We start from the raw sequence: 17,043 nt of genomic DNA, 5'->3' as shown, positions 1-17,043 counted from the left end.
TTTAAATTAGGTATTTGGTGGGGGAAAAGGCTATTTCTTCAATATTTCATCTTGAAAGACAAATTAAGATTCTGTAGGAACACCTGAATCTGCACAAAAGAATAAAAGATTAAGTAAGAATTAAATGCCAAAAGAAATATATAATATATTGGGAAATTTCTTAATAAGCATAATAAACAATAGAAATTTGCTTTTAAAAGTTTTGTTTTAAATTTTATCTCAGGATAAATCATTTTGAAACAAAAGAGTGGCTAAATATTATTAGATATCTGAATGATGTTATTATCACTTGTGCTTGACTTTAGTAACTTTAAACCTAATCCTGTTACTTATGTAGAGCTATCAGAATCCTTTTAAGTAGCATTATACTGGGGAAACACTTCTGGAATTTGCAAACTAGAATTTTCTTTTTATTTAGGAATATTTTTCTTTGTCACACCGAATTCAGTTTTAAGTAGATTAAAGAATAACTTTATTGCATTTAAGTTTTTATGCTTTAATGGACATAAATATGTCTGATTTTATACTTTGTTATCTTGTTAACAAGATAGTTTTGTTATCTTGACATCTTTGTTTCTTGTAACGGAAATCATTAGTTTTTATAGACTAAAGTCTCTTTCTATGAATTTTACTTGTTAACATTGAAATTTTATAAACATTATTATAAGAGCATTTATAAATTAAATTTGCAAAATAACTAAGGAGGCTAGTTAATAACCATCACTATATAATAGTAAATGCTATTAACCATGCAGTATTTTAAGAGCTTTACATTTAATCTTTGTAACAAGTTTATGAACTAGATACTATTACTATCTTCATTTTACATGTAGGGAATTTGAGGGTTAGAGAGATTTAAAAACTTGTTCAAGGTCATTTAATGAGTGATAGAGCCTATATTTGAATCTAGGTAATCTGGCTCCAGTGTGTCTATGTTCTTAACCTCTATATTCTTTATTACATGTGAGAAAAAATCTATGTGGACCATATTTTAAGCTATTATTAAAACTTTGAATATCAGTTAAATAATGGTATTATCCTATTTACAGGTTTCACTTCACTTTTTTTTTTTTTTTTTTTTTTTTATCTGTGTATTCCTTTTCAGTTTGTCTCCCAGTCTAACTGCCAACAGTTTTTGAACACTGTTTGGTTCGGACAGATGTCAGGTTACCGACGTAAGCCTACCTGTAAGAAGATAATGACTGTTTTAACAGTTGGCATCTTGTGGCCACTTTTGTCACTTTGCTATTTGATAGCTCCCAAATCTCAATTTGGCAGAATCATTCATACACCCTTTATGAAATTTATTATTCATGGAGCATCATATTTCACATTCTTGCTGTTACTAAACCTATATTCTCTTGTCTACAATGAGGATAAGAAAAACACTATGGGGCCAGCCCTTGAAAGAATAGACTATCTTCTTATACTGTGGATTATTGGTAAGTATCAGGTTCATTTGAAAGGTTCTGTCTCTTTTTATACAATTAATTCTCCTTTGCTCGGTGCCATTATAAACATCTGTATTTAATTTGAACACTTCCATGATCATTTAATATGTAACTAATATTTTTGTATAGATAACTGTTCCTGAACTTCATGATAAGGGAATAGAGATTTATTGAATACTGGCGGCCCGGTGCACGAAATTTGTGCACTGGGGGGATGTCCCTAAACCCAGCCTGCACCCTTTTCAATCTGGAATACTCCTCTCCTAATCCGGGACTGCTGGCTCCTAACCACTCACCTGCCTGCCTGCCTGCCTGATTGCCCCTAACCATTCTGACTGACAGCCCTATAGTCCCCTAACCACTCCCCTGCTGGACTGATTGACATCTAACTCCTTCCCAGCCAGCATGATTGACACCTAACTGCTCCCCTGCCAGCTCAATCACCTCCAAATGCCCTCCCTGCAGTCCTGGTTGCCTCCAACTGCCTTCCCCTGCTGGCCATCTTGTGACAATGTGGGGGTGCCCATCTTGTGATGATGTGGGGGGCAGCCATCTTGTGAAAACATAGGATGGCCATCTTGTGACATGAGGGCATAAGGGTCAATTTGCATATTACTTCTTTATTATATAGGATTACATAATTATATGGAAGTTAGAGTTTATAAAATTGTTTATGAATGTTAAAAACAGAGTTTTCTAATGAGTGCTTTTTTGGTGAGTGTGAACCTATTGCTATTTTTTTTTTAATTTTTTAATTTTTTAAATTAATCTTTATTGTTGAGACTAGAGGCTCAGTGCACGAAATTCATGCATGGGAAAGGGGGGTGTCCCTCAGCCCAGCCTGCACCCTCTCCAATCTGGGACATCCCTCTCACAATCCAGGACTGCTGGCTCCCAACTGCTCACCTGCCTGCATTCCTTATTGCCCCTAACTACCTCTACCTGCCAGCCTGATTGATGTCTAACTGCCCCCCTGCCAGCCTGTTTGCCCCCAACTTCCCTCCTCTGCCTGCCTGGTCACTCCTCACTGCCCTCTCCTGCAGGCTTGATTGCCCCCAACTGTCCACCCCTGCTGGCCATCTTGTGGTGGCCATTTTGTGTCCACATGGGGGCAGGATCTTTGACCACATGGGGGTAGCTATCTTGATCTTGTGTGTGGGAGTGATGGTTAATCTGCATATTACTCTTTTATTAGATAGAATAGAGGCCTGGTGCATGGGTGGGGGCCAGCTGTTTTGCCCAGAAAGGTGTCCTGGATCTGGGTGAGGGTTCCCTTGGGGCGTGGATTAGCCTGAGCGAGGGGCCTGTGGTGGTTTTCAGGCCAGCCAGGCACCCTTGCGATCCAAGCAGAGGCCCTGGTATCTGGGGTTTATTTATCTTCTACAACTGAAACTTGTAGCCTGGGACGAAGCCAAGCCTTTTGCTCATTCTGTGGCAGCAGCTATTTCTGTTGGGGTTTATTCACCTTCTATAATTGAAACTTTGTAGCCTGGAATGGAGGCCTAGGCAGGTGGAAAGCTTGGCTTCCTCCGTCACCGGGGGCAACCCTAGCCTACTCTCTCCAGTTCCATGGCTGCTGCCATTTTTCTTGGGATTTATTTTCTATTAATTGAAACTTTGTATTCTTGAGTGGAGGCCTGGACCAGCCAGGGTCTGTGGAAAACTTGACTTCCTCTATTGCTGGGGAAACCCAAGCCTCCCTCTTACTTTCTGTGGTGGCAGCCATCTTGGTCAGAGTTATTTGCATACTCGCTTTGATTGGCTTAGGGGCGTGGCTTGGGATGTAGTGGGGTGGTGGTTAATTTGCATATTACTATTTTATTAGGTAGGATTATTACAGATGATCATTATTTTTTCTCCCTCTTTTTTAATTGTTTGAAGAATTACAAATAGTACTACATATGTCTCCTTTTTCGCCCTTGACCTCCCCCCAGCCTCCCTTATCCCCCCACATATGCCTTCACCTACCCCCCCCTTGTTTTTGTTTGTTTTTAATATATATTTTATTGATTTTTTACAGAGAAGAGGAGAGAGAAATAGAGAGCTAGAAACGTTGATGAAAGAGAAACATCAACCAGCTGCCTTCTACGCACCCCCTACCGGGGATGTGCCCACAACCAATGTACATGCCCCTGACCGGAATCGAACCCGGGACCTTTCAGTCCGCAGACCGATGCTCTACCACTGAGCCAAACCGGTTTTGGCCCTCCCCCCCCCCCACCCCCCTTGTGTCTTGTATCCATTGGTTATGTTTATATGCATGCATACAAGTCCTTCGGTTGATCTCTTATAGTCCCCCAACCTCCCTTTCCTTCCTCTATAGTTTGACAGTCTGTTCAATGGTTCTTTATTTCTATAACTATTTTCCCCCATTTCTTTTCTTTGAAAAATCTTGCATCTTCAGACTAGAAATAAACATATAATAACAAAAAATGTTTGAGTCCCAATTTAAGTGTCCAACAGTTCTGAGACCCAGTTTCAATGTCAAATAGTTCCTTATGTGTACATGTCAGCAATGATATCTGGATGATGGACAGATGGTGGCAATGTAAGTCCAACCCTCTCTGGTTTGGTCCTGGGCAACCTGCAGCAACGCACAGCTGCTGACTGCTAGCGTGGCCAGGCGTCTTTAGCTTCTTCCATCTCTGGACTCTTTCTCCTCTTGTCTTCATGGTTGGAGCAGACCTAACAACTCCTCTCTGTTGCAGGAATCCCCATGGTCTTGGAGTAGTTTTCTGAAAATATACAAACATATTCTCAACCAAGAGTTAATAAAGGAATCTTTTCTATAAAATTGACTTGGAATCCTTTTTATTTTTGCCCAAATGATTTTCTTTTGGCTTATTTTGACACCATGTGTGATTTTCATGGTGTCTTTATGTTAGCATTACAAATAAAAATTAATTTTCTACAGTAAAATTTTTCTAGATGTAATTTACTTACAGTGTATTTTTTCTTACATGATATTACCCTACTATCCCTCCTTTTTTAATGTATGCTTTTGTAAATTTTGTAATGTAGTCTTGATAACTTTAAATTTTAAGTTTTTGCATAAAAATAAGACTGCTTTAGGTTCATTTCATGTTAAGCAATTTTACTGTGATATGCACTACCAATAGATATTTTAGTTAATACTTTAGGAACAGCTTTTTGTCCAGTAGACTTAAATTTTCTTGGATGTTCACTTAATTCTATTAACCAATTTAAATTAACCTGAAAACTTGATTACTATTTTACTGTCAAATTTAATACTCTAACAACAATCTTAGTCTACCCTGTAAATATTAGTTGAAAGGATCATTTACATTCTTGAGTAGGCCCTGAGCATTCCTGGTGCTTTGCTGGATTTAGATATAGGGAGCTGCTTCTGGCCAAGTATCCGTCTGTTACCTGGGTCTCCATCTGAGCTGGGCATGGGAAGTGAAGCAGCCATGGGAATCCTCTGAAGGGATTAAGGTTCAGGTTCCTGCAAGATTGGAAGGGTAAGGGTCTGTGCCCCACCTCTGTTGATCTCCACGTTCTCTCCTGATGGCCCCTCTGCGACTGTGCCTGTCTTAAGTTGTTCCTTCCTTGAGGAATTTTACCTGTCTCTGGCTAACCAGCCATTCTCTGGGGCCAAGCAGGGTGATTTGAGGTTCAGTTCTGTTTCCTTGGTAGCCTATGCCCCTATGGCCTCCTAGTCCAGTTCCTGTTTTGGGATCCCCTTGCCTGTTGGCAGGCCCCAGCACTGATCACATATCTCGGAGGATTCAGATTTCTTCTCCAGGGAGGGCCCAGCTCACACCATTGGGCGAGAGACAGATCCATGGTACCAGCCACTACGAGGTTTCAACCTCAGCATGAATATAAAGCTCAGGCAACAGCTGTGGACAGTTGGATTGTAAGAGGAGGGTCCCTCTTGGCCAAAAGGGCAAGAGGGGACAATATAGAATGCTCCAGTGCCTTAGTTCCTTCTGAAAGGGATTAAATTCTTTCATGTCCTTTTTTAAATTGCTGCCAAACATTCAGATAATAAGTTTGTAACTTTTTGTGTTTTTGTTGTTTTTTTTGCAGGGGGGAAGGTATATGCTGTTGTGAAATATCAAAAATTAAATGACATTGTAGGATAATATCATGTAAGGATATTCTTTGCTCTGGGCTCTGGCAATTCAATTTCAAACTGCTGTCAATTTCTTTTTGTAACTTTATATAAACTTTGTCAGGGAGGCAAACGCACAAATTATTTACTTTAGTTCAAGAGGCCAAATGTATTGACTTTCAATTACAATCCTTACAACTTTTGAAGGAAATCTCTTTTTATTTCCTTCCATGATAATTTTCAGGCTTCAGAGAGCTTCATTTAAAAATCTTTGTCAGATGAAACAATTTCTCTTAAGGTTATGCTGACCACTTGTATAGATTAGATTTAATATATTTTTTCTTATAATATTTTTATTAATTTATTAATTTTTATTTTATATATATGTCTCTATTTCCCCCTTACCCCCTACCCCCCTTTATTCTCCACCCCCGTATTGCCTGTGTCCATTGATTAGGCTCATATGCATGCACATAGTCCCTCTGTTGGATGACCATCTTTTATTCCCCCATAGTTTCCCTCCACCTGATTGCCATCTCCCCCTAGTTCCTCGCTACCCTATTGTCTGTGTCCATAGGTAAAACATGCATATAACATCTTTGTCTAATCTCTTCCTGCACCTCCTATACCCCTTCCCTCTGAGAATCATTTGTCTATTTCATTCCCATGCCTCTGATTCTATTTCACTCTCCAGTGTGTTCTGTTTATCAGATTTAATCATTTGATTTTTAGATTCAATTGTTGATAAATAATTACTTGTTGTCACTTTGTTGTTCATTTTTTTATCTTTATCTTTTTCTTCTTCTTCCTCTTCTTAAAGAATACCCTTTAGCATTTCATATAATCTGGTTTGGTGGTGATGAACTCCTGTGATGCTCTTTATATGACCTTCAATTCTGAATGATAGCTTTGATGGGTAGAATAATCTTGGTTGTAGGTTCTTGCTATTCATCACTTTGAATACTTATTGCCACTCCCTTCTGGCATGCATAGTTTCTGTTGAGAAATCAGCTGACAGTCGTATGGGTACTCCCTTGTAGGTAACTATCTGTTTTTCTCTTGCTGCGTTTAAGATTCTCTCTTTAATTTGGCATTTTAATTATGATATGTTTTGGTGTGGTCCTCTTTGGATTTCTCTTGTTTGGGGTTCACCTCACTTCCTGAACTTGTAAGTCTAGTTCTTTCACCAGGTGAGGAAAATTTTTTGTCATTATTTCTTCAAATAGGTTTTTAATATATTGCTCTTTCTTTTCTTCTGGCACCCAGAAATCTGGATGTTGGTACACTTGAAGTTGTCCCAGAGGCTCCTTAAACTGTCTTCATATTTTTGGATTATTTTTCTTTTTGCTCTTCTTATTGGGTATTTTTTGCTTCCTTGTTTTTCAAATCATTGATTTGATTCTCAGGATCCTCTAGTCTACTGTGAATCCCAATATATTATTCTTTATTTCAGTCAATGTATACTTTATTTCCGACTGATCCTTTTCCTTTCCTTTTTTAAAATTAATTAATTAATTAATTAATTTATTTATTTATTTATTTTTGCATTCTCACTAAGATCTTTGAAAGTCTCACTAAGTTCCTTGGAGGTTTCTAGAAGATTCTTGAGTAACCTTATAACTGTGGTTTTGAATTCTATATCCAGTAGTTTCTATTTCTTTCATTTGTGACATGGTTCTTTGTCTCCACATTTTGACTGCTTTCCTGTGTTTGTTTCTGTGTATTGGGTAGCTGATAAGTCTCCTTGAGTTGCTAGATAGGTCTTGTGTAGTAGGTGTCATACCTACTCAGCCTTCACAGTCACTTGAGGTGGACACTCTTGGTGCACCCATTTGTGGGCTGTGTGCACAGTTTTGTTGTAGTTGAGCCTTGATTGCTTTTGGAGAAATTGACCTCCAGGCCAATTGGCTGTGGGGACCAGTTGTGACTACAATGGGAGAGCTGCTGTGCTGGAGACACTCATATGGAGCAGGACTTGCTTCTGTGGGGCTTTGGTGCTCACTGACTCTGACCCTTGACTGTGTCACTTATGGATGTGAAGAGTAGTAATCTGGTATGGTCTCACACTGACCACTGGGTACACTGGCTCTTGGGTCTCCAGGGAGGTACACCAGCAGGAGCTACAGAGAGTTCTGCATATTCCTCCTCTTTGTATTGGGTTTGGAAGTGCCCAGATGAGATCCCATTGTGAAGCAAGTAGGCTGGTGCTGGTGCTGGTGCAGGTTCTTAAGCCTTTTATTGATATGTTTGGGGCCCCCTGACCCAACTGCAGCCTGTTTGACCTAACTGTAGCTTGAGAAAGGACACACCATTCATATGCAAAAGTTGCTGCGCACAGCATGGGCGGGGTTGTAAATTAGGTGGGGTGGGGTCTGAGGTCATCACTGGGGCAGAGCAAACATAAATGGCTGCCAGTCAGCCCTGCACTAGGGAGGTCTCAGCATAGGAAACAGTGATCACTGTGAGCACCTCCTTCTGGAAGAGAGCCACCCCCGAGTTCCTGCCCCTATGCCAGACAGTCCAGTTTCTCCCCACATATGTTTGGGTCCCCCAGAGCCTCACCTGGCACTGGTAGAATTCAGTTTGTGATTCTAGCCTTTTAAGAAGAGAAGCTTAGACTCCAGCAGCCTGTGGGTCACACAGCCCCAATCAACATGGGTTTTATAGTCAGTAGTTCTTATTGCCTGTAGGGATTTCTTTTCCCAGCTCTTGAATCCTGGGTTGGGGGTCTGGTATTGTGCAGGGACCCCTTTCTCCTCCAAGTGGCCTCTAAAGAGGTGAACTCCCTCTCCACCAAAAAAAGCAACAGACCAGGGTGCCAGACCAGCTTTCCATGCCTCTCTGCCTCCTACCAGTCTCAGTGTGCTTTCTTCTTTATTTTTCTCATTTTAGTACTTCCTCTAAGCCAGCTTTCTGGTAGTTCTGGATGATGATTGTTTTGTATTTTAGTTGTAATTTTGATGTGGTTGTGGGAAGCAGCAAGTACAGGCCACCTATGCCACCATCTTGGTTCTCTTCATATGTATTTTACAATGTAATATGTTTTATTCTAGGTTGCATTTTGAAGAGTTAAGTATTTTGTTTTGTTAATTCATTAGTTTTCCTTTAAAAAATCTATTAACTTTTGTAGTTACATTTTCCTTGTGTCTCACTCTAAAAATCAGTTCTTTGTATTGATAGCTAGAACTTTTTAGAAATTACAGGGCTTCATATATATAAAGCTATGGGGGGGTAATGAGGAACACCTGTAATAATCTGAACAATAAAGATTTATTTTTAAAAATGTTTTATATATATATATATATATATATATATATATATATATATATATATTTCCTCTGGTGTCATCTCACACTGACAACTATGTACACTGGCTTCTGGATCTCCAATGGGGTGCAGGTCACCTACTGTCTGACGCCACCCAACAGGAGCTACAGCAAGAACTCTTTGATTGGGGGTGACCAGGCCTAAAGTGGGGAGGGGAGCTGGGGATGACCAGGCTGGCAGGGGAGGGCAGTTGCAGGGACCATGCTGGCAGGGGAGGGCAGTTAGGGACAACCAGGCTGGCAAGGAAGGGCATTTAGGGGTGACCAGGCTATCAGGGGAGGGCCGTTAGGGGCAATCAGGTTGGCAGTGAAACAGTTCGGCATCAATCAGGCTGGCAGGCAGAAGTGCTTAGAGGCAATCAGGCAGGCAGGCAAGTGAGTGGGTGGGAGCCAGCAGTCCTGAATTGTGAGAAGGATTTCTGACTGGCCATATAGGCCCTATCCTGGCAGTCAAATATCCCTTGAGGGGTCCCAGATTGGAGAGGGTGCAGGTTGGGTTGAGGGACACACACTCCTGTGCATGAATATAATACACTGGGCCTCTAGGGAATACATAACAGGGAATCAACTAGATTAGAGGAAGCAGAGGGTTGACTCAGTGATTTGGAAGATAGAGTAACAGAAAACACCTAATCAGAACAGAAAAAAGAAAAAAGATTTTAAAAAATGAGGATAGTTTAAAGGGCTTCTGGTACAACATTAAATATACCAACATTCCCTTCAAAGGGTACCAGAGGAGAAGAAAGAGAAAGGGATTGAAAACCTACTTGAAGAAATAACGATGGTAATCTCTTCTAACCTGGTGAAAGAAATAGACATGCAAGTCTAGGAAGTGTGGAGAGTTCCAAAGAAGATGAACTCAAAGAGGCACACACTAAGATACATTATAATTGAAATGCAAAAAATTAGAGACAAAGAATCTTAAAATCATCAACAGAAAGGCAGTTAGTTACCTACAAGGGAGCTCGCATAAGATTGTCAGCTGAGCCGAGACCGGTTTGGCTCAATGGATAGAGCGTCGGCTTGGGGACTCAAGGGACCCGGGTTCGATTCCGGTCAAGGGCATGTGCCTTGGTTGCGGGCATATCCCCAGTGGGGGGTGTGCAAGAGGCAGCTGATCGATGACTCTCTCTCATCGATGTTTCTAACTCTCTATCTCTCTCTCTTCCTCTCTGTACAAAATCAATAAAATATATATTAAAAAAAAAAAAAAAAAAAAAAAAGATTGTCAGCTGATATCTCAACAGAAGCTTTGCAGGTCAGAAGGAAATGGCCCAAAATATTCAAAGAAATGAAAAGCAAGGCCCTACAACAGTAGTTCCCAACTTTTTTTTGGCCATGTCCCACCTAAGCATCTCTAAAATCCTGATTGCCCCCCACTCCAATGACATATAACTTTTATTACAAAAAGTTAACTCATATTCACATTGAGGAAGCCTAAAAGTCCATTAACTTGCTCTAAGCAAGCTTCCAAAGAACGTGGCATTCATGAAAGAGAAAAATAAAAGAACGAAAGGACAGTTGAAGTACTGAGGAAGAAATCACTAAGACATTGTTAAAATAATAATATGAAGTGATATGAAAAAAATAGCAAATAAAGTTTCAAAACATAATAGAGAACTGAAATGCATAAATATGTCAATATATATTTATATACTGTATATGAACCCCCTAGAACCATAAGAAATGCAAAAAATTCATTTTTAATTATTCTCAAATTTCTCCTTTTAAAAATCAAATTGCTCGCCTATGGGTTGTGTGCCCCACATTGGGAACTACTGCCCTACAACCAAGACTACCCAGCAATACTATAATTTAGAATTGAAGGAGAGATAAATAGCCTCCCAGACAAAAAAGAGCTAAAAGAGTTCATCACCACCAAAATAGTATTATAAGAAATGTTAAAGGGCCTTCTTTAAGGAGGAAGAAAGGAAATAAAATTAAAAAATGTTAATAATGAAATGGCAGTAACTACCAACTATTACTTTAAATATAAATGGATTAAATGCTCCAATCAAAAGACATAAGAAAACAATACCCATATATATGCTACTACTAGAGACCTACTTCCGGTATCAATACACACACAGATTGATTATAAAGAGATGATAAAAGATATTTCATGGAAATGGAAACCAAAAAAGCTGGGGGGCAATATTTACCTTAGACAAAATAGGCTTTAAAATAAAAGCTGAAAGACGAGACAAAAAAGGACCCAGCTATTTCACTTTGAAAAGATATATGTTTCCCTATGTTCATTTCAGCATTGTTTGATAGTCAACCTAGGTGTCTATCCATGGACAAATGCATAAGGAACAGGCAGTGTGTGTGTACAATGGAATATGATTCAGCCATTAAAGGAAGTGAAATCTTGCCTTTTGCACTAATATGGATGGATCTGGAGAGTGTTGTGCTAAGTGGGATACATTAGATAAAGAAAGAAAAGTGTCATATGATTTTATATGTGGAATCTAAAAACAAAATAATGAACAGGCAAGGCAGAAGGAGATTCATAGATACTAATAATGGTTGCTGGATGGGAAGGGGTTTAGGGTCCTGGTTAAAAAGGGGAAGGGGATTAAGATATGCAAATAGGCAGTTGTAAAAATAGTAATGAAGATGTACAATATAGCTAATGTGATCAATAATGTATAATAATAAAAAAGTAATATGCAAATTGACCCAACGACCATCCAGGCATCCTTCCAGACGACCTTCTAGACAAAGCTGGGGCTGCAGCTGCGGAATTGAGGCAGCCACTATGGTTATGAGGGATCAAGTCAGCTGCAAGGGAGGGATTGAGGCTATCCACCGTAGCTGCGAAGCCTACTCTTGCATAAATTTTGTGCATCGGGCCTCTAGTAATAACTATGTATGGTGCCAGATAGCTACTAGACTCACAAGGGTGAGTTATTTGTCTAATCACTTATGTGTACAACTGATACTAATGAAATATTATATGGCAGCTGTAATTGAAAAATAAAAGCTATTTTAAAATAACATTAGATACATACAGTAAAAATAATACACATCTAAACTTTAGGTAAAAGACAATAATTTATTTTTGCTAACATTTTGTTTCCTTTGTTTCTGCTCTTTTTTCTAAAATGCTATGTTTTATTTAATTTAGGAAATAATTTATACTTTGTCATATATAGTTCCAAATTGCATTGTTATAGAACTCTTCAATGTGAAATTTGTGTATGGTTATTTGAATAGATTGAAAAATGTTGGGCTGAAACTAATCTCTAAGAAACATTTTCTCTACTCATTTAAATTTTTAAAAATATATTTTATTGAGTTTTTACAGAGAGGAAGGGAAAAGGATGGAGAGCTATCAGCTGCCTCCTACACACTCATTATTGGATATGTGCCTGCAACCAAGGTACATGCCCTTGACCAGAATTGAACCCGGGACACTTGAGTCCGCAGGCTGACACTATCCACTGAGCCAAACCAGTCAGGTCCATTTAAGTTATTTATGAAAGATTGCTGTGTATATCTTAGTCATAAAGAAAGGAAATCTTATGTTATTTATTTATAGCCTATTTAAATGATAGTGAGAAAGAAAGAATATTTTCTTTGTTTTATAATAAGATTCAGCCGAAACCTGTTTGGCTCAGTGGTAGAGCGTCGGTCTGTGGACTGAAGGGTCCCAGGTTCGATTCCGGTCAGGGGCATGTACGTTGGTTGTGAGCACATCCCCGGTAGGGGATGTGCAGGAGGTAGCTGGTCGATGTTTCTAGCTTTCTATCTCTCTCCCTTCCTCTCTGTAAAAAATAAATAAAATATATTAAAAAAATAAAAAATAAAAAATTAATCTCGGCTCCTCAGTTACTAGTTATATGGCCTTATAGAAAATAAAAATAAAAATAATAAGATTCAGTTTATACAAATTTCTATAAGAATAAAATTAAAGTTGTATTTCCTAGCTGTGAGTAAAAATTCATTGAGTTCAGTCATATCACTCTTTATATAATATAAATATGGGTACTATTATGAATTAAGATTTTATGAACAGTTTTTTTCAAGAATGCTTCATTTGTTTCTCAGAGGAACTATTCTACCTTCTGGTAAGCCAGAGAATGATTCTGATTGACTTAACTTGATATTCAGCCATATCTTATGTTGCAACATTTAAGTCTTTTATTTTAATTTAATGATCTTTAAAAAAAATCTTAATGAAGCAATGTATCATAAAATGACCCTGGATTATATTACTCTTCTCTGGTACTCCAAGGGGTGAGGAGGAATATATATATATAATCTATGAAGAAACCTCTGGCTCAGAAAAGGGGGCGTTTTGTTTGTTTTTATCTATGTGTATTTATTCAAAAAATTTAGCAATTTTCTTTTTTTGAGTACCCACATGTGTCAGGCACTACTCAGGACATTTACATTTAGGATTCTTATCCTTGAAGAGCTCACCCAAAGTGAGGGGAAGAAGTTAATAGGCATACTATTATTAAGTTAACTACATCCAATGTTTAAAAATGATAAGTACTAAGGGGAAAAAAAGAGAGCAAAGTTGGGGGATTGGGAGTGGGGAGCTTGGGGTTTGCAGTTTAAAATAGGGTGATAAGAGTAAGTGGTAAGCAAAGACATGAAGTGAGGGATTAGCCAGATGATATCAGTGTGAGGAACTTCCAACCAAGGAAAGTGAGAGTGTAAAGGCCTGAAGGCAAGAGTCAAAAAACAGTAAGGTATTATGGAAGCCAGTGTTACCAGAGTGATGGAAGGAAAGATCTGTAGGAGAGGAGGTAGTATAATTCTGTGGACCATTGTAAGGCATTTAGTTTTGACTCCAAGTGAAATGAAATATACAGGAAGATGTAATGCCCACTCTGCATAATCAGCAGCAGTGATTTAGGTTCCCAATCTCATTCTCACTCAGAGGACACAATAGGCAGAAACCTGGTACCAGCTGTATTGAACTTTGTAGAAAGACATAAAGTACAGCATGCCACATGACAGCTTCAAATAGGTCTTTATTGGCAGTTCTTAACAAAAGTTTGGGGCTGCTTCAAAACCCCGTAGTGGGTACACTCAGTTGTATGAGATGAGGCCATATGGATGGATGTGACCTATACCAGCTAGAGAGGCCTCAAATCTAGCAGGAACTATCCTATATGAAAAAAAACAAACTAATATGCAAATTGTCTCCTGGACTGGGAGTTCTACTGGGAGTTTGACCAAGGCAGAGGTGGCCAGCAACTGCCCGAGGCCCCTCCTCCCAGTTGGCCCTACCCCCAATTTGCTCTCCTCTCCCCCATTGGGGGTGAATTCATGCAGCCAAACTTTCGTGTTCCCTCCCCCTGGTCGGCCCAGCCTGATCGGCCCCAATCGGGGTGGGCTGGCCAGATCCCACCCATGCATGAATTCATGCACTGGGTCTCTAATGTCTTCTAAAGCCCAAAGAGTGTACCTCCCACTGTAGGCACATTAGGAGAGACATCACACGTAGGAGCTGAAGCCTGCTTCTCAGCATGTCTTTACTTCTTGCTGTGTGTGCCTGCAGGGTCTCTGAGTTCACTCAAAGTCAGGTAGTTTCCAGTGAGTGGTTATTGTTACAATGTTGAACACAGCTGTCCTTATTTTTCTTAACCTGGTACCTATAATAATAAAAGGGTAATATGCTAACTAGACTGGACATCTTCTGGACGTTCTTCTTGATGAAGCCTGGGCAGGAGGGAAGTCAGCCCGGGTCCTGGGTGCCTGCAGGCGGCCGGAAGGAAGCAGCCCCGGTCCGGGTGCCGGAGGGAAGCTGGTGCCTGCAGGAGGTTGGAGGACTGGGGGGATGAGGAAGGCCTACTCTTGCATGAATTATTGTGCATTGGGCCTCTAGTGTTTTCATAATTGATAATACCATGAGATTATGTTCCCATGGAGAAAGAGTTCTGAGCTGCAGACAATCCTTTCTCCTTTAGGAGTTTCTACATGGTTTTAAGGAGAAAAGTAAAACTTGGCATTTTAAAAGGATTAATCTAGTTGCTATATTGAGAATAGATTTTAGAGAGATCAGAATAAAAGAAGGGAAACTAGGGAGGCTATTAAAGTAATACAAGCAAGAGATGATGGTGGCTTGAAATTGAAATGGTAATGAGAAGGGTTAGATGCTAAGTACATTTTAAAGTAGAACCAAAAGGTTTTGCTATATATTGATAGTGTGGTTTCAAAGAAATATTTGTCAAGGATGATTCATTTGGATGGAGCAACTAGAAGCATGGAAATGCCATCCAATGAAATAGGGAGGTCTTAAGTGCAGTGAATTTAGGGTCAGAAATTAAGAGTTCAGTTTGGACATGTAGGACTTCCATTTGGAGACAGAGCAGCTAAGTGTCTATACATGTGGGATTTTAGAGAGGTTTAGAGATATTGAAAATTATATAAATACAGGTTGAATTTAGAGAGATAAATTTGAAAGTCTGACACATTTTAGAAAGCAATTAGACTAGCTTGGATGAAGTCACTATAGCAGTGAGTCTGAATAGAGAAAAGGAACTGTAACTGAGCCTTTGTAATGTGTGTGTGTGTGTGTGTGTGTGTGTGTGTATGGCATCAATTTATTTCTTTTATTCTGCTTGTTTGACTGCCTCTCTGGGAAAGATATTATCATATGAAACTTAAGACTATTTTCTTTCAAATTTTGAAAAGGGTTTTTTATTGTTATTTTTTTCTTCTTAATGAGGCTACAGCTGATGCAAATATTATTTATTTAATACTTTGACATAAAAGTGTTTTTCAGGTTAAGTAAGAGAGTGCTATTTGATTTTTTTTTCTTCCTTTTTTAGGGATGATTTGGTCAGACATTAAAAGACTCTGGTATGAAGGGTTGGAAGATTTTTTAGAAGAATCTCGTAATCAACTCAGTTTTGTCATGAATTCCCTTTATTTGGCAACCTTTGCCCTGAAAGTGGTTGCTCACAACAAGGTGACTATTAAATATGTCAATTGGAGACATAAGTGAAATTTATCTAAGAGAAACCTGATATATTTAGCTACCTAAGTCAGAGTTCCATTGGCTCAAATCTGTATCTGATGTGTTTTCATTTTAAAGCTATCTTTGTGCAAGGGAAGAGTGCACATTGCTTCATTCCTCTGCAATAGTTTAAATGATGTTAATTACCTATGAATGTTGGTTATCTATTAAATGCCAGGCACCATGGTTTAATACTTGCTTTATACTTATCTCATTTTATCCTCACAGGGACTCTATGAGACTCTTTTTTCTTTTGCCCTTTTTTCAAATAAGGAAAATGAAGCTCAGAAGTATTAATAAACTTACCCAACTCCACACAGTAATAAACCAAGCAAGACTGGATTTAAATCCAGGTCTGTCTAGGCATTTTCTTTTTACCAAATGCTGATTCTTTATATCTGAGCTAGGTTTATGTACCACGTTAACCTGTATATACTTAAAATGAAAACACAAAGTTACTTAATTAGCATTAGATATCTTTATATCTGTGGGGGGGGGGCCTTATCTGAATGGAATTAATTTTTTACACATTCTAGTGTTAACTGTCTTTGTTTAAAGAGTTTAGAATTCTGAGGTGGCTCATAAAAGGAACTAAATGATACATTGTTTTCTGTTTATTTATTTTTTAATGTGTGGGGTCTTTTTGTTGTTCATTTTGCTAATTATAGACTAGAAAACGTGAATTGGTTATTTAACATCATTTTACTTTATTAAAAACTCTATTCTTAATTAGTAGTAGGACAGGTTAAATATGGTCAGTGACCAGAATTGTGAAATTTCTAAGAAACAAAAATTGGTTATACATAGATGTACAGTTAAGTAAGGAGTTGAAAGTCACTGTTTTAATATACTGGTCTTTTTAGCTCTAGAAGTGGGATGCCCAAATCATATATTAATCAAGCATTTTAAACATTTTGAAAATGAAAAGGGATGGATGCTGTTAATAATTATGCCAGGAAAACTGGTATATAATCTGATTATTCCGCTTGGTTGGAGCATGTGGGCCACTCTATGTCTGGTAACAAAGTACTCCTTGGCATTTAGAAGGAAAAAGAACTTCTATGATTCATTCTAAAATCCTGAATCAAGGGACAAGGTTAATTTAATAGGATAGCTAATAATTTGACTTAAAATTTGTGTTGTGGAATTTAAGAAAAAAATAGCAAACATTTATTCATAAAAAGTTCAATAACAGTTTTTAAAACTTTA

At 38.6% G+C, this 17,043-nt stretch overlaps 1 protein-coding gene across 7 annotated transcripts in view; it reads left to right on the top strand.

Moving 5' to 3' along the window:
* TRPC1 (transient receptor potential cation channel subfamily C member 1) overlaps positions 1 to 17,043 on the top strand; it is a 152,086-nt gene that overhangs the window by 93,716 nt on the left and 41,327 nt on the right. For 5 of the 7 annotated variants that reach the window (XM_036444192.2, XM_036444191.2, XM_036444188.2 and 2 more), the window contains 2 exons: positions 1,106 to 1,442; positions 15,647 to 15,786. The exons of 1 other annotated variant lie outside the window; for it this stretch is intronic. In XM_036444192.2, coding sequence (XP_036300085.1) covers positions 1,106 to 1,442; positions 15,647 to 15,786 — 477 coding nt within the window. The remainder of the gene's footprint in view (positions 1 to 1,105; positions 1,443 to 15,646; positions 15,787 to 17,043) is intronic. One more of the 7 variants, XM_045584120.1, reaches the window with a different exon arrangement.

This window comes from Pipistrellus kuhlii, unplaced genomic scaffold (assembly GCF_014108245.1).
Source record: "Pipistrellus kuhlii isolate mPipKuh1 unplaced genomic scaffold, mPipKuh1.p scaffold_m20_p_2, whole genome shotgun sequence".
Classification (NCBI taxonomy): Eukaryota; Metazoa; Chordata; class Mammalia; order Chiroptera; family Vespertilionidae; genus Pipistrellus; species Pipistrellus kuhlii.
This window is presented reverse-complemented; position numbering and strand designations above follow the sequence as displayed.